We start from the raw sequence: 26,987 nt of genomic DNA on the forward strand, positions 1-26,987 counted from the left end.
GAATGAATGGAATTCCAAAATCTCTGTAGATGTTCATTGAAATGAAAAATAAATAAATTAAAATATTTTTTTTAAAAAAGAATTCTATCTGGCCCCATCCTCTCCAACATTTATTATTTGCTCTCCTTTAAAGTTTGCCAGTGCTGCTGGAGTAGATGATATCTCATTGTGGTTTTGATTTGCATCTCTCTTATTGCCAGTGATTTGGAGCATTTCTTCGTGTGTCTGTTGACCAGTCAGATATCTTACTCTTTGAAAATTCTTGCCATGTCCTTTACTCATTTTGTAGTTGGCTTATCAGTCTTTTTCTTGTATAGGCCCAGGAGTGTTCTGTAAACTTTCCTTATGAGATTCTTGTCTAAGATGCTATTGCCAAATGCTTGTCCAGACAATAGGTTTTCTTTTCACCCTGCTGGAAAAAGTTTTTGATGCATACAGGAATTTAAACTTTAGAAGGTCCCATTCATCAATTTTATCCTCTTCAGATTGTGCATTTCTGGCTGTATTTGTCAGTCTCTTTATACCATAGACTAGTTCTTTTTCTGTTTGATGGAGATGTTGAGTTAGGTCATTGATTTTGCTTCTTTCTTCCTTTTTTATGTGTTTGCTTACTGCCATGATCAGAATTGCATTAGCTGTATCCCAGATGTTTTGGCATATTGTATTTTCATTATCATTTGTTTCAAGGAACTTTTTATTTCATGTTTTTGTTTTTGTATAATTCAATTGGGTTCTAGGAAGGTGTTATTTAGCTTCCATGTAGGTGGTTTTGTAAATTTTACCCTCTTGTTAATTTCTCATTTTATGACATTGTTGTGTGAGAATATATTTTGTTTAATTTCATTGTTTTTAAAACTTTGTTGAAACTTTATATGTTTCCTAATATATGATCAAGTTTGGAGAATGTATACCATGTGCATTTGAGAAATAAATTGATTTTTGGTTATGTGCAGTACCCTAAATACATTCACAAGGTCCAGTTAGCTGGATTGTATAGTGTAGATCTTTTGCATCTTAAGTTTCTTTTGAGTTAACCTGTAGTTGGGTGAGAGTTGTGTGGTAAAATCTTCTACCACTGTTGTGGTGCTGTTTATTTCTTTCCTCAAGTATGTTACCCATTGTTTCATGCATTTTTTACATCTATCATTTGGTGTGTAGATTTGAATAAGTTATGTCTTCATGTGTCTTTAATCATTGTATAGTGTCTTTCCTTATCTTTTATGGTAGTTTTTATCCTGAAGTCTATTCTATCAGATTAGTATTGCCACTCCTGCTTTTGTGTGGGTGCCATTTTCTTTCTTTGTTTGTTTTTTCTGGCCTTTGATTTTCAGTATGTCTTATCCCTCATTTCTTAGATATGTCTCTTGCAGGCAACATATTTATGGGGTTTGGTTTTGGGGTGGTTTTTTTGCTTTTAATGAAAATTTACAGAGATTTTGGTTCCATTCATTCACTGTTGTACTTTTCTCCCTGCCAACCCCTTCCTTCCCCCAATTCACTCTTGTCTTTAAAAAGTAAAAGAAAAATTCTTTCATTGTTATACAATCTCTCCTCCCACGTCTACACCACTATGCAGCCTTCATTCTGGACTCATGTCATGACAATGTGCTCCAGGGTCACCCAGTTCCTTGTTTTTCAATGCAACATAGTATTCCATTGTGTGAATATACAAAAGCTTCTCTATCCACTTGTTTGTTGATGGGCACCTAGGTTGTTTCCAACTCTCTGCTATTGTGAACAAAGCCATGATAAACATGGGTGGTGCATATATTTGTACTGGTGGCAGTTATGGTTTCTTTGGGGTATGTTCCAAGTAGTGGAATTGCTGGGTCAAATGGTATTTCTATTTGCAACTTTTTGAGAAAACACCATACTGCCTTCCATAGTGGCTGCACCATTTTGCACTCCCACCAACAGTGAAGAAGTGTTCTAGTTTTGGTTTTTTTATCCATTTTGCCACACTTCTCTCAATTGGTGCATTTAGTCCACTCAAATTAAATGTGATTATTGACACTCCAGATTTTTTTGTTGTCATTTTGCTGTGTTTCTTTTTCTGTTGTTTCTGGTTACAATGGTCCATCCACTTCCCTTTCGTATCTCTGTGTGAAGGACTTCTCTTAGATTTCTTGTAGAGTTGGTATTGTTTTCACAAATTGTTTTAGTTCTTGTTTTCTGCAGATGACCTAATTTATTCTTCATATTTGATGAACAGCTTTGCTAGGTCCAGGATCCTTGGCTGGCAGTTGTTTTCTTTCAACTTTCTGTATATGGCATCCCACTGTTTTCTTCCTTGTGTAGTTTATGTTGAGAAGTCAGAATTTAGTCAAATTGGTTCTTCTTTATAGGTGACTTTGTTTTTCTTTTGCTGCTTTTAATATTCTATCCTTAACTTAGATTTTGGGGAATTTCAATATGATATGTCTTGATGTTTTTCTTTTGAGAACTTCTCTGTCTGTGATTTACTGAGCTTCTTGAATATAGATTTCCTCATTCTTAATGCCTGCAAGTTTCCTTCTAGTTTTTCTTCCACAGTTTTCTCAGTGACTTCCCTGTCACTCCTATGTTCTGGAATTTCAATCATATATATGTTGTTCCTTTTGATGTCATCCTACATGATTTTAATGTTTTCTTCATTTTCCTTCCATCTCCTCTCTGGTTTCTTTTCTATTATATTCCCATTGAGGTTCTTGTCTTCCAGCTCACTGACTCTCTGTTCCACCTGTTCTGCCTCTTCTGTTCCTCTTTTTTGTCCCTCCAGCATGTTAGAAGCTTTTATTTCAGTCTTGATGTTCTGGGTTGCATTTTCTTGTATTTTTTTAATCCCAATACTGTGTTAGCTGTACCTTCTCTGTCTTGTATTTATTTTTTTATAATTTCTTCTACCATTTTTTGTCAATATGGAGCTCTCAATTTTTTCCCCCACCTTTTGCAATTTCTTCAGTAGGTTTTCATGTTCCTCCATGTTGATGTATTTCTTCTGGCCACCTGTCTCTGGGATATTCACATTATTTATGGCTTTAATTCTTCCACCATTTCCACCTTCTTCTGTAGCTGTTCAAATAACTCTACATCAGTATATTTTTTCTGGTTCCCTGTCTTTAGAGTATTTGCTTTATATGTGATTTTTATTCTTTCTTCCATTATTTGTATCCTCTTCCATACCTGTTTATATGACTCCTTGTCTATATATTTCTTCTGACTCTTTGTGTCTAGGTATTAATTGGTTTTGCAATATGCTTTGCTTTTTTAGGATAAGGCTTATTTTTTTTCACCATGTTGGAAGCTGTCTGCTGCTTTCTTTTAGTTTTATGAAGTTTTTCTTCATATATGTTAGATCATTTCTATTGTGTCTGTATATCTTGTTTACAGTTCTTTATCTTTATGATGTTATTTATTAGTTGGCATTTTAAAATATTTATTTTTTTTTAAAAAAAACTTTTTTCTTTTATACTGGTTCTGTTGTTGTTTTTTTCTTTGTTGTGTACCATCAAATCAGATCTGACTGGCACAGGTGGATATTGCTCCTCCTTCTTCAGCAGAGCATCTGGTGGATTCAAACCATGTGCCTTCAGAATTGTAGGGCAGTTTTTTTGCCACTAGAATGCGTGAGCTGCCTTTTTATACTGGTTCTGGCTATGTGAAGAGTTTTTTCTAGGGTTGTGCAGAGGAAAGCTCCCCCTTTGTAAGGTCCTTCAGCTTCTCTTGGACTACAGTGCAGCCTTGCAAGAATCTCATCTGACTGCTGTGCACCTCTGTTAAAGTTTAGAATTGTTCTTGGTGGTGATGATGCATGGAGGAAGCAGAGGCCATCTTCACCTGATAGGCAGCTGTGCCCTCTCTATTCTGTGTGGGGTCACGGAAGCAAGGCCTTACCTCTTTCCAGCCACCCTTTCACTTTTGCTTTGCTCTCTCAGTTCTTGCACTTTATGGAAATCTCTTTATGGAAATCTCTCCAGCCTGCACCCACCTCTTCTAAAATTTGTAACTCTTCATGGTGGTGCTGATGAGCACAGGAGCCAGAGACCTCCTCACCCCAGTCAGCAACTGTACTCTCTCTATCTGGAATGGGGCCAAGGGGGCAGCTCTTCCATTATTTTTTGTGACTGAGTATGACATTCCACTCTATAAATGTCAGTTTTCATTGTTCATGATGATGTTGTTATGTGCTGTCAAGTCCCTTGCAATTCATAGCAACCCTGTGTAAAATAGCTCTGAAGTCTACACTGTCCTGAGCCAGTCTCACTGACTCTGACACACTACCCCCAATGCCCCAGTTACTATATCAATCCATCTCATCCAGGGTCTTCCTCTCCTGTGCTGTCCCTCCACCCTTCCGAGCATGATGCCCTTCTCTAAGGACAGATCCCTCCTGATTTCCTGCCCAAACAATGTGAGAAAGTAATTGGGAAGACCATGGCCTGGATCAGGCCCACCTTAGTCTCTAGACTCACATCATTGCTTCTCAGTACTCTAGAGAGATCCCTGACAGCAGATTTTTTTTAATCCCATCACCATAAATTCTGAATTAGAAATTACTGAACTCTCACTCTTGGGCAAATACAGGGTTAGGTTCCTGTGAACCTCTGGTCATGAAATTTTTATTAGCTGAAAAATACATTATATCTTGTTAACATAGACACAACTCCTATGAATGTGAGTGGAGGGTGTGTATGTATGTTAGTCAGGCAGTTCTAATCTACCAGCTTTTTCAGCAGAAAGATAGGTAATATCCTGTTGTGGGATTAATTGCTTCTGAAAACTCACTGGAGAATCAGCTATTGGTTGGTTCTGACTCCATAGCACATTAAAGCTACACTTGTTGATGTTAGAGCCCATCAAATCGAGTATGACTCATAATGACTTAGTGAACAACTGACCTGATGCCTTTCCTCACAATCTCTGACATACTCAGGTCCATTTTTGGAGTCACTTTGTTAATCCACCTGTCACTGCAAGTTTCCAAGCATGATAACCTTTTCCAGGGAATAACCTTTCCTAGCAAAATGCCCAAAGTATGTGAGACAAAGCTGCACCATCTTTGCCTCCAAGGAGCACTCTGGCAGTTCTTTCTTCAAGACATCTGTTTGCTCTTTTGCTAATCGATGGGATATTCAATGCTCTTCTCCAACACCACAACTCAAAGGCATAAATTTTCTTCTGTCATCCTTATTCCTTGTCCATTTTCCCACAGCATATCAAGTAATTAAAAAGACAATGGTCTGAATAAACAACACTTTAGTCCTCAAACTAACATTATTGCTCCTCAGTAACTGGGAGACTGATCTCCTGACTGCTGATACCAAATGTATTCACTGTGGATGCAGCTAAGATGAAGTTGTTGACAGTTCCAGTCTTTTATTTGTTTATCATGATGTTGCCGGCTTGTCCAGTGGTGAGAATTTTTGTTTTCTTTATGTTGAGATACAATCCATAAGAAAGGCTACAGTATTTGATCTTCTGCAGTAAGTGTTTCAAGTCCTCCTCACTTTTAGCTAACAAGATTGTGTAATCCACGTACTTAAGGTTATTGGATATTCTTGCTCTATACTAAATGCCACATTCTTCATCAGAGAGTCAGACTTCTCTAATAATTTGCTGAGCATAGAGATTGAATGTTTTAGAGAAAGAATACAACCCTGACACATGCATTCTGCTGTTTATACAATGTCTTGATGTAGGCATAGGTTTTGCATTAGCACAAATAAAGTGTTCTGGGGTTCCATTCTTCTCATTGTTAGCCATAATTTGTTATGATCTACACAGGTGAATGCTTTGCATAGTCAATGAAGCACAAGTAGACATTCTTCTGGTATTCTTTGCTTTAAGCTAGGATCCATCTGACATCAGCAATGATAATCTTGGTCCCAGGACCTCATCTAAATCCACCTTGAACTTCTGGCAGTTCTTGGACTATGTGCTTTTATCCAATTGCTGTGATCATCAGCAGTATTTTGCTTTCATGTTATATTAATGATATATTATAGCTGTGTGCCGCCTAGTTAGAACCAACCCATATCTGACCCTACAGTGCGTTTTCAGAGGCAATAAATCACACAGGAGATTGCCCATCTTTCTCCCACATATGACATTAATGATATTGTTTGATAATTTCCACACTCTGTTGGATCACTTGTATATACCAACAACTAAAGCTACATAGGAAGAAATTGACGATTTTTATAAAATTTGTCAGTCTAAAGTGGACCAAATATGCAATCATTATATGCTAATGATAATTGTGACTGGAATGCAAAAGTTGGAAATAATGAAGAAGGAATGGTAGTTGAAAACTGTGGACTTGTTGACAGAAACGAGGACGCAAATAAGATTGGTCAAATTTTATACGTTCAGTCATTTATTCACAAATAACCTTTTCTAAAAATACACAAACAACTTTATACATTGACTCACCAGATTAACTGACCAAGAATCAGATTGATTACATCTGTGGAAGGAACTGAACTGCTCAATAACAGCAATCACAACCAGGCCATGTGCCAAGTGTGGAACAAATTATCAATTACTCAGGTACAAGTTCCAGTTGAGGCTGAAGAAAATTATAACAAGTCCATAAGAACCGAAGTATGCTATTGAGTCCATCCCACTGGAATTTAAAAATTATATTAAGAACTACACTTGAGGACCAACAAAATGTGAAAGATGTAGCGTTGAATAAGGACACCTTTTCAAAGTTTCATGAAGGTGGAACATTGTTTTCTTCAGCTTTAAGTAGGAATGTAGATATTGGGTAACTTGGATTTTTTTTTGTCCCTCTATAAAAGACTGAGTGTTGATGTTAAAGTTAAAAGTAAATTTTAGTAAGTAGGTGAGTTCACAAATTAGAAATTTTTGAATGATTATTAACTGTACGTACCACATTTTGTTTATTCTATTAATGAGCATTGGGATTGTTTCACATTCTTACTATTATGAATAATGCTATAATGAACATTGTGTGTGCAAGTATCTGTTTCTGTCCTTTAGTGTATATACCTAGAAGAGGAATTGTTGGCTTATGTAGTAATTCTGTTGTAAAAGAAGCAATGGCAGAATGGAGAAAGCTGAGTCCATCCACTATTAACTCCACAAAGGGGAACTGTCCCCATCAGCAACATCTGCAGTATAAAACTGATCCATTTAAGATCGAACGTGTGTGTCCCCTTTTCCTTCCTCCTCCCCAAGCCTCCTGTACCTTCTTCTACTAATTGTTGTTGTTAGGTGCCATCAAGTAGAATACAACTCATAGCAACCCTATTAACAGATCTGAACCTGGTCCATCCCTCATTGTCTCTGACACACCATTGCTGTTGTCGCCTCTCTTTTGTCAGTCATCTCATTGAGGATCTCCCTCTTCTTCGCTGACTCTCCAGCTTTCCTAGCATGATGTCTCTTTCCAAAGACTAGCCTCTCCTAACAATATGCCCAGATTATGTGAGATGAAGCTTCACCATCCTTACCTTTAAGTCGTACTCTGGATGCACTTTTCCCAATACATAGCCGTTTCTTGTTTTGGTGGTCCATAGCATATTTAGTGTTCTTCTCTCCAATACTACAACTCAAAGGCATCAGTTATTCTTCTGTCATCCTTATTCATTGTTCAGCTCTGGTATACTTAACAAGTGATTGAAAAAAATCATAAGCTGCATCAGGTGGACCTTGGTCTTCAAACCAACATCATTACTCCTCAATAATTTGGAGAGGTCTCTGATAGTAAACTTTCCCAATGCAGTAAGTCTCCTGATCTCCTCACTACTGTTCCCAAGTGTGGATCCAAGTAAAATGAAATGATTATCAACTTAAATCTTTTCCCCATCTATCACGATGTTCCTTATCAGTCTAATAGTGGGGATTTTTGTCTTTTTTTGTATTGAGATGCAATCTATATTGAAGGTTGTATCCTTTGAACTTCTGTGGCAGGGATTTTAAATCTTCCTCACTTTTAACAAGTAAGATTGTTTCATCTACATAAAGCTGGTGTTGATGAGTCTTCCTCCTATCCTGATGCCATATTCTTCTTCATAGAGTCTAGCTTCTTGAATGATCTGTTCATCAAACAGATTGAATAGATGTGGAGAAAGGATAAAACCCTGACACACTTCTACTAATTACTGGGTCTTAAAATTCATTGCCAGTTACTTACTTTACTTTACTCACAGCTGTGAGGGTTATTAGGGAAATATGATGGGGCATAGTATTGGCAAAGGATATCACACAGTGAAAGTCCAGGTTTTGTAAACAGAAGTTACAAGCCAGATTAACAGCAAGACACAATTCCATAATTAGCTTAGACAGCTTCTCAGTCCACAATTGAAAGCCCAGGTTCAGTCCAGCAACACAAATGCAAGAAGCTTCTGGTTTCCTCAGTTGTCCAGAAAGATTTGTTGCATAGCAATCACAAGTCAGCTCTTCTTTCAGTTATCCAACAAGCAGAACCTTTAATTCCTGCTCCATCTCTAGGACTCTGTCAGAGTGAACCTCATCATAGTCTTTTTACAGTTTGGTTAGTTCTCTCTTATGTTTTTCTAACAGATGTTGATGTTGAAGACACTGATCAAAGGCAAACTATGTTTTACAGTAGAGACATCTGGAGACCATGACCCAAAGGGGTTAAGGCAATGGATAGAAAAGTCATTTTCAAAAGCACTAATGCCACATTTAACTTTTTGGAGAATTTCGTTTTCACAGTGTGTGTGTTTGCCCACTGGAAACATGGGTTGGACCGACCCATAGCTGACCCTCCAGTAAGTTTTCAGAGGCAGTAAATCACACAGGAGGAGACGGCCCATTCTCACATTGAACATCTGCTGGATTCAAACTGCATGTCTTTGATATAGCAGTGCAGCTTCTTACCACTAGGCTACCACGGCTCCCTTTCCACAGTAGCTACTGCATTTTACATGCCAGGTGGCAGTGCATTAGTTTCAGTTTTTCCACATTTTTACCTGCCCTTAATATTTTGCTTTTTTAAAAAAAAAAAAACAAAAAACAAAAAACAAAAAACAAACCAACCACCAGGTTTGTCCTGGAGAGGGCAAAACCAGAGTGTTCCCTGGAGTTAAGGATTCTGGGGCTTCGTCTGACATACTTTGGGCATGTTACAAGGAGGGACTGGTCCTTGGAGAGGGACATCATGTTTGGCAGAATGGAGGGGCGGTGAAGGAGAGGAAGACCTTTGGTGAGATGGATCAATTCTGTGACTGGAGTGGTGGGAATAAGTGCATTTGAGATGGCTAGGTTGGCACAGGATAGAACAGCATTTAGAGCTCTTGTACATAGGGTCGCTGCAACAACAACAACAACAACCACCATCATAGTAATAGTTTCTTGTGGTTTTCATATATAAATTTTCTTAAGAATTAATGAGTTTGAAAGAGGCCCTGGTATTGTGTTGAGTTAACCAAAAGGCTGGTTGGTGGTTCAAAACCACTAGGCAGTGTTGTGGAAGGGTTGTGTCTTGCCTAAGATTTATAGTCTTGGAAACCTTTTGGGGTATTTCTACTGCATCCTGTGGCCACTATGAAGTGAAAACATCTAGATCACCATGGTTTTTAGGTTTGGTTTTATGGTGGTAATTTGATACTGAGTATTTTTTTATGTAGTTACTGGTGTTTTGTAGTATGTTCTTCAGAGAATATCCCTTGAAATACTTGGCCATCTTTAAATTGAGTTGTTATTTTGTTGTTTAGTTCTTTATATGTTATGGGTATTAAATACATGACATAAAAATATTCTCTCTCATTCTGTAAGTTGTCTTTTCACTTCCTTGATGGAACCCTTTGATGTATAAAATTTTCAATTTATATAAAATTTAAGTTATTGTTGTTCTATGCCTTTGAGTCAGCTACAACTCATGGTAATCCTATAAACACTAGCTCTGAACTCTGCTCTGTCCTGAGGCAGTCTTACTGTCTCTGACACACCTACCCTCTACTCCATTAACTGTGTCAATTCATCTCATTTTGGGTCTTTCTCTACCTCAACCTCTCCAAACATGATATCCTCCAAAGCCTGGTCCTTCTTAGCTACATGCCTGAAGTATGTAGGCAGAGTCTCAAATCCTCGACTCCAAGAAGCAGCTTGATTTCACCCTCTCCAGGAAAGACCTGTTTGTTCTCTTAGCAGTCCATTGTAATGTTCAACACTCTTCTCCAGCACAACTCAAAGGCATCAATTCTTATTCTGTCATCCTTGATCCTTGTCCAGCTCTCTGATGCACAGCAAGTTATTGTGAAGACTGTGACCTGTATCAGGTGCACCTTAGTCTCTAAATAGACATCCTTGTTCTTCAGTACTCTGGAGAGGTTCCTGATAGCAGATTGTTCTAATGTAGTTTCTCTTTAGATTTTCTGGCTGCTTGTGCCAAGAGTGTTGATTGTGTAACCAAGCAAGCCAAAATTGTTAACAATCTCAATCTTTTCTCCATCTATCCTGATACTGCCAATTGGCCCAGTGGTGAGAATCTTCGTTTTCTTAATGTTGGGCTTCAATCTGCATTTTAATTTGTTGTTCATATTTTTGGTATTATATCTAAAAATTAATTGCCAAATTCAAGATCATAAAGATTTAAGCCCATTTTTTTCTTAATAGAATATTATTCTTTTTAGCTCTTATATCTAGGTCACTTAGTTTGCTTTTATGATATGGAGTAAGGAGTCAGTTTAGTGGGAGGGGATTTTGGAATGTAGAATACATTTTCCCAGCACCTTTTGTTCAAACTATTCTTTGCCCATTGAATTGTTGGAAATTGGTTGGCTATAGCTATAAACTTATGGAAGGATATTAAGGGCCAGTGTTAGCCTACTTTTTTCCTACTGCAGCTATGATTGTGGAAGCCTGTGTTGATAGGAAGCTTCTGTCACTCTTGTCCCTGACTTACATAGTGAGCAGAGCCACTTCAACAACCATCATGGAATACATGCAGTGAGTCAAAAAGAAACTTGTGCTGTGTTAAAGACACTGAGAGTATTGAAGGCTATCTGCAATTCCTACCAATGGTATTACTTTCTATCTCAGCTCAATTTTCTATATATCTTGTGCCCTTTCCTTAAGTTCTCTCTTCCAAATCATGGAATACAATCCCCCTTTTCATTACAAAGAATACTATGGTTTGCCCTCTAAATAAAGGCCTGAATGTCTATTCTTTTTCAGATACTGAGTACTTTTCTCTGCTTCTTCTCTTCTAAGATATTCTTCTTACTGATTATTTCAGCACTATTTTTTGCTCCTTTGTAGTAAAGTTTATCATTACAATATTTATGACTAGAAATCCTAACCCTTCCTTCCTCCCTTCTTTTCTTATATGTGGATACCTTTACTCATAGGTAGAAAGTCTGGCAATTAATGAAGCTACATGAGATGAGAGCTCAAGTCTAGGCATGTCCCATTTTGGAAAGGAAATATATTGCTTCAAAGATTCATTTGAAATTGCTTATGTTATACCAGTTCTTAATTTTGTTTTCCCTGATTTTCATTATAAGATTAGAAATGTTTGGTAGGACTAGAAACGTTGCTCATCTTTTGTGTTTTCAGAGTGTGTACTATTACATGGAAAAGGTTTATATATCGAGTGAGAAACTGTTTCTTCAGGCCATCTTCCACCCTAGCCATTTTTAAATTATGTAAAGTAGGTTATAAATTTTGAGTGTAAATACCTAGGTAATTTTATATTTGGTTAAGTAATTTAAATGCCAGAAGAATACCTCAGTGCTAGTAAATGAACAGAAAGGTCCTGGAAGACTTCAAAGACCTTCACAGTTTATCATTCTCTTCTTAGTGTTTAGGGAATCCCCATCAATTTGAAAGTCATCATTTTCTGGAAATTCTTGCCTTTTCTAAATGAACAGATTGATATGAGGTGAGAGCCTAAAAAGTGATTGAAAATTAAAACAAAACTTGATACTTAAAACTTTACCAGTCATGAGCAAAGATTATATATGTTGGGAGTACATAAATAGTAAACAAAATACAAATTAATAATTGCTGAGGGTATCTGTACATTCTGAAAAGGGTGTCCTTGGTACCGTCTCCTGGGTCACTTCCCTCTTTTATAGATTCCAAAATTATATATATATATAATAATGTTTCTTCAGTCAAATGTTCAGAAAAAGACACAAAATATATACAGTTAAGATAATTCTAATAAAACAAATGCCTTCATACATTTCATTAGTGCAAGAACTAGAACAAGATCCAGTACTTTTGAAGCCCCATGGGCATCTCTATGATTTCTTCTGCTCTCTCCCCCAGCCGCCTCACTGTCCTCATTTTTGTGTAATAATTGCCTGGGTTTCCTTTTTCAGTTTTACCATATCTGTATATATCCCTAAACAAAATATATTTTTAGTTTTGCCTTTTTAAGAACATGTTACAAATAAACTCCTAAGTATGTTCATCTGTGCCTTGTTTTTCTCACTCAGCCTTTGTTTTTCAGATTTATCCATTTCAGCAGAGTTTGGGTTCATAAATCTCAGTTACTGTGCAGTTTTCCATTGTACTTATGTCCCACAACACATTTATTCATTCTACATTTTGGGACTGTTATACTTCTTTGCAGTAAAATACTTTAGGGTTTATGACTACATGTGATTTGATTTGATACAAGTTTAACTGTTTTTAAAGTTACTTATAAAAAATGATATAAGATAATCAAGATATTTTTATCTCCCTTTTATCATTGACTTGAGACAGCAATTAAAATTTGTTCTGAGCACTCTTGTCTGGTAATTTTTTATTTTTCTCATCCTAATGCCAAATGCTGTGTTTGGATTCGCAGTGCCCATGGAGAATGTTGCAACAATTGCCGATTGTGCGAGCGTGATTGAAGGCGTCAGTCGGAGCAGAAATGCCTTGTTGAATGGAGATACTAAAAATTATGATTGGGATTCTGGCTACACATGTCATCAGCTAGGAAGTGGTGCAATTGTGGTTCAGCTGGCACAGCCATATATGATTGGATCAATACGGTAAGAAGATGCATTTTCACCTGTTGCTTTTTAAATGGAAGACATATATGGATATTATTTTTAATCAAATGATTATCCTAATGACATAGGTGAAGAAATTACTCTTCTTTCCTCCACATATCCACAGAGAAATAAAAAGGTGCCAAGAGTTAGTTACAGTGTATTTGCATCATCTGGTGTGGAGGGATTAGATGAGCTGCCTTTCTGGATGTGATTTACTTCCTCTCAAATCTCAGTTTGGACTAATCAGGGGCTTAGAGGAAAATGCCAAAAGTGATTACAGAGATTGAAAAAATGTTAAACATTAACAAGTGGCTTTATATATGAACAAAATAAAATCTGACTGTGAGACCTTTTTAAAGGATCTTCGGGTAAGTTTTCCTTTTGTTTCATTTTGCTTGAAGAAGAAGACTTAACCTAGTACTGCTAAATTTATAGGATTATGTAAATTTTAAAAATTTATTTTATATTGATTTATATACAAATTTATTATACATTGTGTTTAATTCATAGTGTTTCACACATTCTTCCATTCACTTTGTACTTCATAAAATACAAATTGTATCTCATCATTGTATCTCGTAAAATTAATCACTATTGATCTATGCCCACTATTAACCCTGTCTTTATGCCCACTCTTATCCCACTCTTCAACTCTGAGTCTTAAGTAGGTCCCTCTATCCCTTCTTTATCTCTCCTTTCCTTCGTTATCTATCCTTCTCTCGCTATCTTCTTTCTTTCTTTCCTTTCAGTTTTGAGATGGACTGAAGGGCTAATGTCTGGAGTAGAAGTGTTAGTAGGAAATGGGTGTCTGCTTCACTGCTCCACCACATTTGCTTTGTTGCTTCCAATTCTTATTTCAAACAATCAACATATGTAAAGAAGGAAGGAGCGTTAAAAATCCTCCAAAATTAAGGTAGTAAAATTCTGCTAGGAAAAAGCTAACTGATGTTTGGGCTAATAACCATAGAGCTTGATGATGTTTGCTGGTTCCCTGAAGCACCTTGAAGAGATACTGGATTTCTTAAGAGTTCAGACTACGAAATTCTTCATTTAAATTATCAGCTACTTTTTAATAAAGGGTGACATCACAGGTTAAGTATCAGAGACAACATATTACAGATCAACAAGTCTTTAATTCACACTGTGGACAAGAGAACTTTGTGCTTGGGAAAGGGACCAAGCCAAACCACAATCAGTATGGATACTCTAACAGTACAACCAAACTTCCATCACATAGCAATCAATGACCTCTCATCCTTTTTCTCAGTTGCATGCTTTTAACTAACATACTCATAAGTCATCTATTTAATAAGCCATTCTGGAATTATCACAGACGTCAAACTTGTTTGTATCTTTCCTAATATACTTGATCCTTCTTTGCTTTAAAAATCTGTAAAACAATTGTTCTTCTTTTCTCACACTGCTGATAGTCTCCACAATTTCTTGAAGATTACCAGTCGTGTCTCTGAGATTACATCTGCAATTTATTTCAGCAGTCTTGGGGTGTAACTCATCTGAGCCAGGAGACTTGAAATCATTTAAATTGACTAGATTCTCTTTTGCTTTCCCTTCACCTATTTGGGGCTTCAATTTTCTCTTTATCATGTTTGTTCTGCCATTTCTAATTTGAACACCAGTCTTCTTGCCGATGAAGATTGAAAAAACTAGCAGTTCAGTAGCTCTGCCTACTGTCATTTAATGTTCCCTCTTTTCTGTCTGCTAGCTTTCCACCTCTACCATCCTCACCACCACTGCTACTCAGCGGTGTTCCAAAGGTATCTCAGCATAAGGTGACTTCCCACTACCCTGCCCCAGGCACCTCACATTATGATTCCACCACCTGTCTATTTCCTGAGCTAAAAAAAAAAGTGAATCTCAAAATTTCTTCCTTTTCCCTATCTCCCTTCCTTAAGCAAATCAGCTATAAAGGTGATGTTCAGTTGTTGTTAGGTTCCTTTGAGTCTGTTCTGGCTCATGATGACCCCGTGCACAATACAGCAAAACCCTACATGTGCCATCCCCATAGTCTCTTCTGTGCTTGAGCCCCTTTTGCTGTCTATGAGTCCATCTCGTTGAGGGTCATCCTTTTTTTTTTTTTACAACCTTTTCCTTTTCTTTTTCCAAATGTGATTTCTTTTTCCAGGCACTGACCCCTCCTGATAACTTAACCAAAGTATGTAAGACAGAGTTTCACCATCCTTGCTTCTCAGGAGCACTCTGGCATCACTTCTTCCAAAACAAATGTTATTCTTTTGGGACTTTGTGGTGTAGTCAGTGTTTTCTGCCAGCACTGCAATTCAAAGGTATCCATTTCAGTACCACCATCATTTTCTCTCAGTACCACCTGTTAAATATTTCACAAATCCATCCCTACTGACATTGCCATAGTTGCACCTTTGTGATTTCTTTTATCTAACAGATCATCTAGCCTCGAAACTGGTCCTTCCTTCCCCACTTGCAGCCTCCCTATGCTGTTTCTGCCCTTCCTAAGAGCTTAGTGGTGACTGTTTACTCTCAGGAGGATGTTCAGACTGGGGCACTGATGACTGATCTGGCAAATCTACGGAACCTAGGCTCCTCCATCTTTTGCCAGTTCTCGTGTTCCTGCTCATACATATACTCTGTCCCAACCTGTCCAGCCTCTTAAAGTTTTGAACCTGTGCCATGCTGTCCTTAACTTCCTTACCTTCAAGTCTTCAAACAGGCAGTTTTCATTCTTTTTCTCTGTCACTATTTATTCATTAGCTTGTTTTTACCAGGCTCGTTCTTCCCCTTCAGTACTTTACTCCTTCAAGTATCCTTCTCAAACTGTCCATCCTTTCTTGGACTACTTTAAACAACCTTTTTCAGTGATGTTTTTACTAAATTCCTTTCAATGCATTTCTCACACTTGGGTTATAATTATTGCTGCCTTGCCCAAACCTTTCTTTTTATATAAACCTGTGATGACTCAGAAGCAGCTTCCTGTGTCAGAGCAGATAAGGCTAGTTAGTTAGTCAGTCAGTCAGTCATTGCTACTGAGCCAGAACCAACTCGTAGCTGACCCTCCAGTGGAATTTCGGAGGCTGTAAATCACATGAGAGGAGATTGCTCGTCTTTCTCCCGAGGAGCAGCTGGTGAATTTTAACTGCTGGCCTTTGAATTGGCAGCACAGCTTACCCAGTAGGCCACTAGAATAGATAAAACTAGTTTGTCAGAATCTTATTGTTGTGTGCCTTCTCGTCAGTTGTGACTTAGGTCTACCAGAGGTGCAAGCTGGGTTTAGAAGAGGCTGTGGCACTAGGGACATCATAGCCAATGTCAGGTGGATCTTGGCTGAAAGCTGCAAGTACAAGTTTATAAGAATAGAAGGGGAAATTATAGTAGATCCAGTGGGAACCTTATGAAGTCATTGCAAAGGTGAGAATTTAGAGAAAGATGTAGACAGGCTTTTTGTATAGCAAGACTACTGTGGTTTCTGTCTCTACCGGAAGAATCAGTGGTGTTGAATCAGTCTCTAGTTTTAAGGTGTCCCTGTGGCTGAGGTAGCGGGGAGCAGGGCCCATTTGGTTTTCTTTAAATGTGGAATGAAAATGGTTCCCTGAAACAATTTTTCTTTTCCTGACTCAGAGGGGAGATGATGAGCATGAACATAACCAAAGGCAGAAATGTGTATCTGAGCACAGTATGACACATCTAACTTCCTTAAGCCTAGCTATTGTTTCTGCAGTAAGAAAATCCATGCAATTGAAGCCCTGTATAACTGGCTGAGCATTCAGAGAAACACGTCTCTGCGAATCTAACATTATGTTGTCAGGGACTGCATTTGCCTCTTCTGTGACATGATTAGGAGGAAAGGAGAGAGATTTCTTAACCACCAATGACTGTGGGCGATGCTGGAAATCTTGGCAGGCTGTGGTTAGCAGCAGCTGATGTGCCCATATAGAAGTTTATTGATAGGAAACTAGATCAGTGGCATCTCTTCAGGGGGATGAGTAATTGACCAATGACAAGTTGATTAGTCAGTGACATTTGACCCGCAGCTGCTATTGCTTGTGATGACTAACTTGCTTTCCTAGTCACTGTATCCAAAGAAGCCCAGTGATTCTGAATCAACACCTAGAGGGAGAGCATTACAGAGACGAGTTACTAACCCTTTCCCTTCTAGGATGGGGGAGATCAAGAAATCCTAGAAAATATTCTTTGCTGCCTGTCTGAGATAGTGCCTCATGCCATCCACTGGTTTCTTTTTTTTTTTTTTTTAAATTTAGGTTGTTTATTTTTCATTTCAATGAACATCTACAGAGGTTTTGGGATTCCATTCATTCATTGTTGCACCCTTCTCCCCGCACAAACCCCTCCCCCCTCCCCCCATTTGCTCCTCTCCTTGAAAAGCAAAAGAAAAACTCCCTCATTGGTACACAATCCCCCCCCCTGCCCCGCACCTCCCCAAACCCCACCCCCTAGCCCCAAATATAATCCACTGGTTTCTTAAATTCAGATTTCTTTGTGGTTAGTGACTACAAAAGCAAAGGTCTTAAACACAGATTGATTCATCTTGTTCACTGCATTCTTTATTCCTAAAATAGGGCTTAATTTTTTATATGGATAAAGATGTCCCTTATTTGTTTTGCTTTCATCAGTAGAAATGATTGTTTCCTTTCTTGAATGTTTAGCCTGTACCTGGATAAGCCAGCAAAACCTTCATTCTTGACATAAAATGCTTGGTCCTGAGCATAGTCAGCAGGATACCAACAACTCTCCTACTGTGTGGGGACCAGTGTCTTCAGGACTGAAATTTGAACATCAACTCTCTCCCTCATCACACCCCCCCAAATTTCTTTCATTCACCCAACAAATGTTTGCTGAGCCTTTACTCAGTGCTCACTGCTGTCAAGTTGGAACCGACTGGACTCGTAGCTGACCCTCCAGCAGGTTTTCCGAGACACTTAATTTGCACAAGAGGAGACTGCTCATCTTTCTTCCTAGGAGCTGCAGGTGGATTTAAACTACTTGCTTTGGGCTTGGCAGTGTAACTCCTTACCCACTGAAAACCTGTTGGAGAGTAAGCTGTGAAACAAATTCTGACCCAAATGCAACGAGTTGAGATTTACTTGGTTCTAGGCACTGTTCTGAGCTCTGTGAGGTAATAACAGTGAATAAATAAAGCAAAATATTAGTGTTCCAATGGAACTGACATTCCAGTAAGGGGGAGATGAACAGTAACCAAGCAATAATTGTCACATGTTTAGAAAAGAAAGAAATAAGTCCTGGGAGATGGAGAAACAATGTCATTTTAGATTGAGGACCACATTACAGCAGAGGCTGAAGGGAGAAGAGAACAAGCTGTTAGAGTATTCAGGGGAGATGAGCTTTATGGACAGAGTACCAGGACCTTGAGGCGGGAGAGTGCTGGGCAGGTTACAGGAACAACAAGCAGGCTGGAGCAGTGAGGATAAGAGGCCAGGAGAGAAAGTCAATCTAGGGGGTGACAGACCTGAGGTATGTTGTCTCTTTATTACACCCTCAACCCTCAAATCATTCCACTATCCTGGTGTTTCATTAACACCATTAGAACAGCTTTCTTATTGCCTTGGACGGGGTGGGGCAGGCTTTAGAAGCCACTTTCTCTCTGCTCTTGACCCAAATTGATCCTACCCGCTCCTAGAAAAGAAACAACAGGAGACGTCCTAGCCCTTGCGATTTTAATCGGAAACTCTGCCCCATCTTTTGTATTTCTTTTTGACCGCAAGCCAGAGCAGGCAGTTAAACTGGGAAATAAGAAGTTTATCCTTTTTGTTACTAGGTTTACAGCACAGCCAAAGTCACTTATTTTATTTGAGAGAGAAAAAGAGGAAAAATTACCTGGAATGTGCCTTAAAAGTGGGTAATTGAGTAGTAATGACATCGTTCTCAAGTCATTTTAAAAACGTTAAAATTTAAATAACAGGAAATCTTCTGAGGCCTGACCACATAAAAAGACCAGCATACAGTCATAATAAATAAGTGAATCTACCTAATGTCTCTGTTTATAGTTCCTCTGTCGACTTAGTTTAAGACTTATCATCTTTCTACTTGCTAATCGTGGTATCCTTTAAAATGTTTTCAAGTTAGTATGAGTAATCAAATATGCTTTATGTTAAGTATGCCTATCACCCAGGCCTTTTCAGATAGTAAAACGTGATGTGAAAGCACGTCTAGTTGAAACCCTAATTAGAAGATCGTAAATTAATTAACTACTTCTACATTAGCTGAAAAATAATGATTTTGTTATTAGTACACATATTACTTTAAGTATGCATATTGTCTGAACTAACAAGCCAAACTTTAAGTAAGTAGGCTGTGCAGAGGTGAAACAGTGCGAATATGACGCATCTTAATAAACCTGCAGTCTCTTTGGGTGCTAGGAGGATTAAGGCATTGATGATACAAAAACAGTTTGAGTTCCTGAGTCGGAAATTGTTAAGTGAACACATTTTGTAAGCACAAAATGGGTCTACCTAGAAATATGTTCTTAATGTGTTTTCATGATCTCTTTAGGCTGTGGCGGAGGAGACTTTTTTTTTTTAAAACCACTTATAAATGTTAATCTGGCAGAGAACGCCCGAACCACAAATCAATTTATTTCTTACAGTTATTAAGCATACATAAAAGAAGCAATCTCAAGCTTATCCTTAATAGAAAAAAAGAACTAGATATGCCACTGTGGTTTTTATTCACCCGACATAGTTATCTCTCTCTGTGAGCTACAAAACCGATGCAGCTTTAGCTGCCCTTGTGCCACTGGGTGTCTACAACCAACTCTTGATTATCTATTCAGTTTGTAAATTACTGAGACCCTTTTGACAGCTGTTTTTCCTTCTTCCAGCTGCTTTCCACCCTGCCAAACAATTGCTCACCCACTTCCCTCCCAAAGTATAGGCACAGAAAGAAAGAGCGATGTCACCAACCATCCATTTGTTTCCTATTTAATGGATCTAAATGAAGGCTTACTCAGTGAGGGTGGGGAAAGGGATAGAAGCTAATGACTCAAACACTGTTTTGTAATTATTGGAGTGTTTTCTACACCTGTGCTTCCCTCACTCCCCAGGAGAACTGCAGATCATCTGGAGTTGCACATGGTGACTTTTTAGCGTAGGGAGGGAATTGGGTGTGTGCAGCAAGTTCCATGTGCCTAGTATGGAACTGTGCTTTCTGGATACTCAGTAAACATTCATTGACTGAACTGACTACATAGTATGTTAGTGCAACTAAAGGGAGTTCAATCTATCAACTAAATTGGACGTCATATTTGCTCAGGATATCTGATCTAAGTGTATGTGAGTAAACTGTTAAAGATCTGGCATCTCCAGCAGGTGACTGAGATTAAGCTATGGAGTTAGGCACTGACATTAACACAGGTAAGGACGTTTGCCTCACACATTCCCCGTGCCACTTCCATTTCATTCTGAGTACAGCACAGGCGAGCAGTACATCTGTTTACATTAGAAAAGCTTTCTTTGCAACCTGGAGAGCTAGACATTTTCTTTTTATAGACCAAAGAATACAACAAACACCTAAATATATGACTCTTCTGGTTTGGATTAAGATTGCCTATAATTCTAGTTGAAATTGGAAAGATATTTTACAAAATTTACTTCATATCAGTCACACAGAACATCATCTGTCACAGCCCTGAATCAACAAAATCTTCCTTGTCTCACTGATCCATGGTTTATTTACTAAGTGTTGTTTCTCTCTGAGACCACCTGCATCACATACTAAAGTCTTCTCTTATCACACTCAAACCTCCAAGCTCCGGAACCTCTGAGCTCTGGTTCCCACAAAAATCATAGAATTAAAAAAAAATCTTATCTGTGGTTCCCAGTTGACTCTGGAGTCTGAACTGTGTGAATATTTAGGGACCAGAAATCCTGGTGACAGGAAACAGATAGCAGAGTTGGGGGCATGGTAAATATGCCCCAGCCAGTTTCATACTAGAGGTATTTCAAGACCAGAAAGTATTGCTATGGCAACTAAATTATGTGTTAAAAATATGGGAGGAGTGTCAGAATTCAGATATTCTTTGGGAAAAACAGGAAAGGTTAAATGGAAAAAAAAAAGAAGAAAAAATGTTCTTGTGTGTGTGATTTACCTCACATGTCAACCATTTTTCTCTCTTGAGGAATTGTGAAACATGACAACTAGTCATCATAAAATATAGCTAGATACATGAAAAGAAAAATCTTTGTGGTTTTTCAAAGATTAACCCATCAAGAAGACATTTCCATTGAGATTACAAGCCTCATTTGGCCTATTATTTATACCCAAAAGTATGTATAATAATTATCAAGAGTTGTTATCTAAGACTCTTGTAAAAGACTACTCCCCTTGTAGAGAGAGCTGTTGCTGATTCAAAGACAGTACCTCTCAGGCAGTCAGTTCAAATCCACTCACTAGATACTGCTTGGGAGAAAAATGGGAAGTCTCCCTTTCTGTGATTGATATCCCTGGAAGCCTAATGGAGAATTATTATGAGTCCAGTATTGCTCCATAGCAATGAGTTAAAACAAAGGTTTGCTGGGAAGTGAAAGATCTGCCGTTTGAATGTACTGGCCACTCCTCAGGAGGAAGATGTAGCTTGAGAACTCTTTGGGACAGCACTGTTGTACCGTGTTTTTTTTTTTTTAAGAAGAAAAAGAAAATTTTATTTTTAAGTGTGATTTTAACAAACATTTACAGAGAACTTAGATTTTCATTCGTTCATTCATTCATTGTTGCTCGCCCTCCCTTCCCCATCCTTGCCCCCTCCCTAGTTCACTTTTTTTGTTTGTTTTTAAAATATTTATTCATTGTTACACAATTACCTGCCTCTTCCCACCACCCTTATACACCTATCCTCTTTGCAATGATAAATCACTTATTCTGGGCTGTTGTCGTATATATAATGCCTAATTATATATTCATTATAGGCAGTTCTTTCTTTTATCTGTTCCACTGCAATGGTCATTATCTATCCACTCTTACCCTATTCTCTGCCCAACCCCCCCCCATGTCAAACCTGCTTTATAACAGTGGTGCTGTGCAGTACTTGTTGTGTCTTTAATTTTGCTGTGTTTTACAGTTGATTTATGGCAACAGATTTAGTTTGATTTTGGCTAAAACAAATGCTCACTTCACAATGGCAATTTAAACAGTCATTTGAAAAATCAGAGTCGTTTACTTTAGAAGATCAAATGTAAGAAGAGCTTTGGCTACTAGCCTGGTTTTAACTTTGGCAGCTGTTTTACACATTACTGGCCTATAGGATAGGCCACAAAGGGTCACAGAAATGTGGCAGTTCACCCTCTGAGAACTAAAGGAGTGTAATACTTTCAGCAAATTGACTGAAATTTCTGCAAAATTTAATACACCAAATGCCCCATTATATATTCTGAGTCTTAAATGAATGCATTTTTTTAACATTGATAAAAGCCCCAATCATTTAAGGTTAATCTCTGAATTCCCAGTTGCCTTTAAATCAAACACTTTTCTCCCATGGGCCCAGTTTTGTCACAGGTGTCAATCAGATATATACTTTTGGTACATCTTAGTAGTAACTAATGCCAGTGTATATCTATCCATCTATCTATTTATCTGTCTGTCTAGCTAGCTTTTTCTCTCTCTTTTGAGATTGTCCCTTTGTGAATCAGTAGCCATAGAGGCATTTGACAAAAATACTCTTGTCTATCTAGTTAAGAACAAGCAGAAGCTCTGAGGCAAAGGGAGAAAAAAAAACCCTCGCCACCCTTTCAAGCCTCCCTTTTCATTCATCTCCTTTTCTGTATTCTTCCACTAGGAAATAGGATTGTGATGACAGACTGGTTGGTGCCCCTTAAGGACTTCTTTCAGCAGTTTTGATGGACACTCAAGGGCTTAGGTCTAGCTGAGGAATAATTTTTTCTGCTGTGTTGCCTTTTTCAACAATGTATCAGATTCAATATACCGGTATTTGTTACATAGATAAATGCAGAATGTGCTTTGACTTCTGTTTGGATTTCTTTCCTTGCTGCTTCCCCCCTCCCCCTTAGGATGTCTGCAGCCACGTCCCTCAATGATTATGACATTAGCAACCTCGCCACATCATTCTTTTGCAGTAACTGAACAACAGCCACAACTCTAGATTATCTTTCTATTTGAATCCCTTAGAAATGACTAATGATTCTTTTAGTTGCCATGTGTTACTATAGCTCTGGAGCTTTAGCTACTCTCACTAGCTTGGTTTATGAGATAAAGAAACCAAAGTAAGCGTTAGATTCTTCTCTTTTTCTACACCATGAACATGACAATGAGGCTAGTGCTTAAACTCTAGCTCCAAAGATCCCAAGTTGTTGCATGAGCCTAGAGAACCTCCCACAGCCTTAAGAAAATGAGAGGAGTTGCACCTTCCATTTTAATCCAGTGGTTTGTGTGTAAAGAGTTGTGGTGCTAACACAAAGGCAAGTGTTTTGAACCTATCAGCTGTTCTTTGGGAGAAAGATGGGCTTCATCCTCACTTGCAGTTTGCAGCCTCTGAAAACCCACTAGAGGGTCATCTCTGAGGCATTTCCAACTCAAAGGCAGTGGGCAAGAGTTTCCTAAAGCCATTCATTTCAGAAACTTTTGCTAAGGACTACTACTAAAACTTGACAACATAAAATTTATTTTTATTACAGCACTTACTTATCTGAAGGAAATTTTACCAGGTTGCATTTGGCTGAAATAACAGAAAACTAGATTAAGAAAGATTTAAGAAATACTGTTTATTTGTTTTGAAAACATAACAAAAAGTATACATGTGGGTGGCTGCCAGTATTGATTCTGCAGTTCACTGAGCTCTGCAATTTTCTTGGTCTTTTTCATGTGTATTTTTGCCTCAGAGAAACAAGACAGCCACTCCAATTTTAAGTACTTTGTATTTTAAGTAGAAAGAATGGAGGAAAGAAACAGGTAAATACCCTGCCAGCACAGTCTGTCCCTTTTATTAGTAAAAGGTATAAAGCTTAACTAAAATCCTTACCCAGCTGACCTCCACTGATCCTTATTAGGTAGAGACTGTGTGGTTCTGTCACCCCAAGCAAGGTTAGCCAAGAAATTGAAGGTTGGGTTATCCATCTGCCACAGAACCCTAACTCATTTGGCATTTCAGATCTTCTTTGAAAGTTTTACAGATCTCACATTTCATATGTGTTCCATTTATTTTTAAAAGATACCTTTAAAATCCATGGCTTCCAGATATGCTTAAACCAGTGCTTTCTAATTATATTTTCTATTATTCTCAGCTTCAAAATGTTCTATTTTAAAAACTCAGAATACCTCCTGTATCTGCTGAGTAAGCAATTCTGAATCAAAATGGGGGACAATTCCAATTTTTTATGTTTGATTTCTTGTTCATGAAGTTTATTTCTTCGAAAAATCTATGTGTTTCTGCTACAAACTATTGCCTAGCATTTAATCTACTGCCATCCTATAACTAGTCTCTTGTGTGCTACCAAAATAGTGATAATTGATGCCCAATAAAGTTTGGGAGACAGAGCAAAATCTGAAGTATCTTCGGACGGATAAAAGGGAGAATAATTTTATTTATTGTGGTTTCACTATAGCTAAGTGTACTTTATCAATCCTTGAATTCTTTTAAAATTGGCAGTCCGTATTTGACTACACTTAGCCAGAAATATTTAACTATATCAGCTCATTGCCTAAGTTACAGTGTGAGATGACTATTCTTCTCTACATAGAAAATCCCAATATCAGAAGATACACTGCATACCTATACTGTGTTACAAGGACAGGCTAATTATGTCAAAAGCCCTTCTGTAACAAATCTTGTCTGGCATTAAATTTGGCTTTAAAACATTCTTGTTTGTCTACCCTATAATGAAATGACATAAAAAGACTTCTGATTTTCAAAGGGGACATCAGCCAGTGGCATTCTTATATTATCTCCAGTCTTCTTCATCTAAGTTCTTAGATAGTATGGTGTTTTGTTTTCTAGAATTACAGTGAGAATTTGGAGAAGTAGCTCTTGGGACATTTGAAATGAGAAGTCTAGTCATTTGAAGGCTAGTTACCACAGTGCAATAATTTTAAATTTTCAGAGAGAAGTAGTTCAAAGACTCTCTGCTTTAAGGTGCGTCTGATACAAGCCATGGTCTTTGCCATCACTTGTTATGCATCAGAGGGTTGGACAATGACTAAGGAGGATAGAAGGAGAATTGATGCCTTTGAGCTGTGGTGCTGGAGAAGAGTATTGATGGTACCATGGTCTGCTAGGAAAACAAACAGATTCATCCTGGAAAGGGTCAAACCAGGCTGATCCTTGGAGGCAAGGATTCTAAGGCTTCATCTGACATACTTTGGACATGTTGCAAGGAGGGACAGGTCCTTGGAGAGGGGCATCATGCTTGGTAGGGTGGAAGGACAGCACAGAAGGGGAAGGTCCCCTATGAGGTGGATTGATTCAGTGACTGGGGTAATCGGGATGTGTGTATCGGAGACGGTGTTATTGGCACAGGACAGAGCAGAGTTTAGGGCTGTTATACATAGGGTCACTATGAGTCGCAAATGACTCAATGGCACATAACAACAACAACAACAACACATTTCTTTGTGTCTTTTCCTACACATCTCTTCCTTCCTCTATAAAACAGGGCTTGTGGCCACGATATTTATTTTCTTCAAAGGAGATACTGCTCAGATTGGTCCATCTGTGGGATGTAGGAAGTGCATCCCCTGTTCCCCACTGGGCCCGAAGTGGTATAGGCCAGGATCACCTTGGCTTAGAAGAAGCCCTGCTAGACTTCTTTCCTCTCTGCCTCCTCCAAATCTCCCAGCTCATGCTCATTTTTGCCCTCATGACAAAGTGGTAAGTACACTCATCCTTTCCTCTTCTTGAATACTCTTGCATCCTCTTTTTTTTTTTTTTAAATGACAAACCAGACGAAGATTAACAGGGCCAGCTCAGTGCTAGGTCTGAGAGACATGCATTCTCCCATTGCACTGTTTATTTGACACTAGTATCTTTCTTTAAATTATAGCATTATGAACCAAAAATCAGTTGTGGATGTTGGTGAAGGGACAACAGACCTCTTGGCTTGCATTAGTCTAAAGCTGTTTAGGCATAACCAATGAGGGAAGAGAGAGTACTCTATGTACTTAAAATTAGGAGTTAGAGCTGAAAATTCTACTACCAGTAAAATATTCCTTTAAGGCGACTCTACTTTCTTCCTTGTTGCTGAAATTCCTAAAGTTGAAAGGACTGAGAAACAAATTCAGGTCTTGAGTTGTAACACTTAGAGATGCCATGAGAAAAACTGAATGGTCCAGGAAGCGTCGAAAGAAGATGAAAGGAATATGCAGAGTCACTGTACCAAAAAGAACTGGTTAACACTGAAAAATTTCAGGAAGTACCATATGGTCAAGAGCCCATGGTAATGAAAAAATTTTAAGTTGCACTGAAGACAATTGCATAATATAAGCCCCCAAATTTGATGCAATACTAGCTTACAGGTCTCAGCTAACAGATGCAGCCCTGGACATGCTGACTAGTCTATAGCAGAAAATTTGGAGCACAGCTACCTGACCAATTGGAAAAGATCTATAATTGTTCCCATTCTCAAGGAAGATAATCTGACAGAATGTGGGAATTATCACATGGTGTCATTATTAGCACGTTCAAGCAAAATATTGCTGAATATCATCCAAACCAGCTAGAACAGTACATTGACAGGGAACTGCCAGGAGTTCAAGTTGAGTTAAAAAGAGGCTGTAGCACCAGGGATATCATTTTTGAGATAAATCCTGGCTGAAAACAGAGAATACTAGAAGACTGTCTATTTGTGTTTTATTGATTATACAAAGGCATTTAACTATGTGGATTATAACAAACTACAGATTAAAACCTAGAGTTGCTGTAATCAAGGATGCTTCGGGCAGAATATTAAATTATCCAGGAAGTATTAAAAGAAGATGGAAGGAATATACTGAGTCATTATATAGAAAGGAATTGGCAGATACAGAGGAATTTAAAGAAATAACATATGAGCA

General features: G+C 38.2%; 1 protein-coding gene across 2 annotated transcripts in view; it reads left to right on the forward strand.

Moving 5' to 3' along the window:
- The window catches only part of BTBD9 (BTB (POZ) domain containing 9), a 553,349-nt gene that overhangs the window by 368,698 nt on the left and 157,664 nt on the right, over window positions 1-26,987 (forward strand). For both annotated transcript variants that reach the window (XM_006882022.1, XM_006882021.1), the window contains one exon: window positions 12,773-12,962. In XM_006882022.1, the coding sequence (XP_006882084.1) occupies window positions 12,773-12,962 (190 nt within the window). The remainder of the gene's footprint in view (window positions 1-12,772; window positions 12,963-26,987) is intronic.

This window comes from Elephantulus edwardii, unplaced genomic scaffold (genome assembly GCF_000299155.1).
Source record: "Elephantulus edwardii isolate Elephantulus edwardi_28Jun2011 unplaced genomic scaffold, EleEdw1.0 scaffold00017, whole genome shotgun sequence".
Lineage (NCBI taxonomy): Eukaryota > Metazoa > Chordata > Mammalia > Macroscelidea > Macroscelididae > Elephantulus > Elephantulus edwardii.